The 3,427-nt window shown below is 35.0% G+C and overlaps 2 protein-coding genes across 2 annotated transcripts; both read right to left on the bottom strand.

Moving 5' to 3' along the window:
* Positions 1-1,509: 1,509 nt before the first annotated feature.
* Positions 1,510-1,893, bottom strand: LOC137645329 (zinc finger BED domain-containing protein 5-like). The gene has a single exon (XM_068378141.1). The coding sequence runs from the start codon at positions 1,891-1,893 to the stop codon at positions 1,510-1,512; it is 384 nt and encodes a 127-aa protein (XP_068234242.1).
* Positions 1,894-2,537: 644 nt separating this feature from the next.
* Positions 2,538-2,903, bottom strand: LOC137645330 (zinc finger BED domain-containing protein 5-like). The gene has a single exon (XM_068378142.1). It carries the CDS (start codon positions 2,901-2,903, stop codon positions 2,538-2,540), a length of 366 nt encoding a protein of 121 aa, XP_068234243.1.
* Positions 2,904-3,427: the final 524 nt, after the last annotated feature.

Genomic DNA, 3,427 nt, shown 5'->3' on the forward strand with positions numbered 1-3,427 from the left:
CATTATCAAGAATTTATTTTGAATTCTACCCGTAAACAACTCATTCATCAGTTTCACCCTTTTGACTGAATGCTCACCTCATCAAGAATCTGGAATGATGTATTTCTTGTACATAATCTTGAGCTATATTTATTTTTTTATCGATTTATCTCTCTCTCTCTCTCTCTCTCTCTCTCTCTCTCTCTCTCTCTCTCTCTCTCTCTCTCTCTCTATATACATATATATATATATATATATATATATATATATATATATATATATATATATATATATATGTATATATACATATATATATATGTGTGTGTGTGTATATGTATATACATGTATGTATTTATATGTATATATAAGTTTTGCTGACATGCTGAACAATAATGGTTATCTGATATTAGTTAGTAAAATTATTATAATGATAGTAGAAATGCTGATTATAATGGGAAGGCAAATTATAGTCATTGGGATAATGTCATAAATGATAGTAAATTAAAGGCTTATTTCTTTATTACACATAAAAACTTCACCGTGCCATATAATATTTGGATCGTGTCTAAAATCAATTATTAAAATCAGAGAACCCCGAAATCTTCAGTAAAAACACCGTAGAGAATCTGTCTTAGTTTGTCTGATGTGCATAACACTGACAGTTAAATAGCTAATTCTTTTATGGAATCCTTTTCGATAAGTTTCTGGTATTTTTTTCAGCTCTGTACAAGGTCAAAGGTCACTGAATGGCCTAAACAGCACCAACTCTAATGCTGCCGTTTCTCCAAAATCACGGGAAAACTGAATCTTTTATGTTCTGCCACTTTGGAGGAAATATCGCAGGCTCAGAGGTGACGAATAGGCGGGAGCTTATAGACAAGTGAAATTATGGCAAAGTTTTGTCTGATATTCATATATTTCATGGTTTTTCAACCTTTTTCCTCCCACGTATCCCTTTGGGAATTTTTAATGTCAGAAATGTACCCCCTTCACTTTATATAAAAAAGGAAAACAAGTACTCATATTAGTTAACATTTCAATGTGTATATTTGTCACTAATACATTGTAGGTAATCAATTAAACTACACTTCTGGCAACCAGTAATATTGTAAACAAAAAAAGATTCCATAAATACATGACATTTTAAAAAAATAATTTTCCCAGTGGTTATGCTGAGAATTTTTAGGGTTAGCCATGGTACTGAGCTGCAAAAATAAAATATATTATCATTAAATAGTTGCCAAAAGAGTTAATGAGATTGCTGACACTGGTTTTCACCAATTAACTTATTTAGCCGAGGAGCAGTTTTTGCTAAAGCACATCCAAGGTCGGCTTCTAGATTCAATCGAGACCTTAATTTTGATTTTATGACAAGCAAGCTGGAAAACCCAGTTTCACACAAATATGTTGATGGGAAAAGTAACAGAAAATGATGAGGCTCCTCTGCCAGATGTGGATATGACTTTAATATTTTGCACCAGAACCTGACTAATGACTCTTCCTCAAAGAGATCACTAGCAATGGAGCCATTCACAACATCAATAAATTCACAGAACCAACATCTATATGGAAAGGATCACTAATTAGCTTCAAGATTCCTTCAGACACATCAGGAAAGTATCTCTTGATTTCATTTTGCAGTGAGGAGAGGTGATCCAATATTAAGGTTACCATCTGATCTGATATGTCCTGCCTGTCAACAAGTGTCTCTAACACATCAAAATTACCTTTCTTTACTTTTGTCTCCCAAAGTTCCAGGTTCATTTGAAAACTCTTCAATTTGTCAACAGTATCAGTGACACCAGCACCAGGTCCTTCCAAAGATTTGTTCAAAACATTTAGGCGTGAAAATATGTCAACAGTATAGACAAGGTAAGGGATCCATTTTGGATCATTCAGCTTTGCAAGATACATCTGAGTTACCTTCTTGTCACTACAGCTAAAGAACAATTTCAGTTCGTCCTTTAGAACTCAAACCCTCTTCTGACAACATTACCACGAGATAACCATCGAACCTCTGTGTAGTATAAGAGAGTTACATGAGTAGAATCTAAATATGAGCACAGAAGTCTAAATTGAATTGAGAACACTTGACTTTACAAAGTTGACCATCTTTACCATGTCATCAAGCACCTCTTTGAGCTCAGTTGGCAGTGTCTTGCCTGCTAACCCCTGCCTGTGTATCATGCACTTCATATGTTTTACCTTACTGTTAATAGCTTTAACCCTTGCTCTAAATCCAGCTTGACTGCTTAACATTGCAGGAGCTTCATCCTTGTGCAACCACATAAATATTCCCAATCTAGTCCCTCACTTTCAAAGAAATAACTAACTAGCTTAAAAATATCTGAACAGGTAGTTGAAGATTCAAGAGGGTGACAAAAAAGAAAGTCTTCCTTATAATCATCATATTTGATGTATCTCGTGAATACCAGCAACTGAGCACAATTATTTACGTCAGTCGTTTCATCCAACTGGAAAGCAAATATCCCTGAGGGTACTGTTTTTATCTCAGAAACCACCTGGTCTTTGATATCTGTGGACATGTCAGATATACATCACTGAACAGTGCTATCTGACAATGGCAGGGTGTCAAGCTTTTTAGTAGATTGCTCTCCCAGCATAATCCTAACTAATTCTTTGGTACATGGCATTACTAACATCTCACCAATGGAGTGAGGTTTTTTCTGCTGGGCATTTTTCAGTGCAACTACATACGAAGTATGAAGAGCAGCTTTATTTGACTGATGAAAAGTGCCCGAGTGATCTAGTTTTGAGTGGTTTAACCTGCTTTCTCTGTGCTTTGAGTAGTCCTTATTTTTCCCTTTCAGCTCTTGGTGACAACCATGCAAATGTTGTTGGAGTAAGCATGGTTTCATGGGTGTTGGAGACAGTACTTTGGCACAGATGACATACTGAGGCATTTCAGTTCCATCTTTAATTATGGCTGTGAATCCAAACTTGATATACTCCTCTGTGTAACAACGTTTTTTTCTTCTGCGTTTCCATGTCAGCTACACTCATGCAGTCTACACTGAAAAAAAAAGAACTAGGCCGTTTCGGCATGTACGCTAAAGCACTGCAATGTATTAATCAAGAAACATCTTTAGAAAATAAATTGTAGCTGTAGTATAAAAAGGGTCCATATCCTGTTAACTATCGTAAAAAAAATCAACATCAAATAAAAAAAGTGACCCGAATATACTAAAGTATGCTGTGAACTGCAAATAACAACAAACAAACTATGAGAGTTCTAATCAGACCACGCCACACGTGAAATTTCTACTGCACTACACGGTATCAGATATTACGGAAAATCATGCAAAATTATTCTTAAAGTGGCATAAGTCATCCAATATATTAAGTTAATTGTATAGAAGCAAATAACTGAAACTGAAATAATTACATAATTTTTCATGCTAACATAGACAAGAACAACTTAACAACC

The sequence above is a fragment of the Palaemon carinicauda genome, chromosome 8 (genome assembly GCF_036898095.1).
Source record: "Palaemon carinicauda isolate YSFRI2023 chromosome 8, ASM3689809v2, whole genome shotgun sequence".
NCBI lineage: Eukaryota > Metazoa > Arthropoda > Malacostraca > Decapoda > Palaemonidae > Palaemon > Palaemon carinicauda.

What these genes read in the sequence shown, in the direction of transcription:
- LOC137645329 (XM_068378141.1), bottom strand. Translation starts at nt 1,893, where the DNA reads ATGTATCTTGCAAAGCTGAATGATCCAAAATGGATCCCTTACCTTGTC.
- LOC137645330 (XM_068378142.1), bottom strand. Translation starts at nt 2,903, where the DNA reads ATGCCTCAGTATGTCATCTGTGCCAAAGTACTGTCTCCAACACCCATG.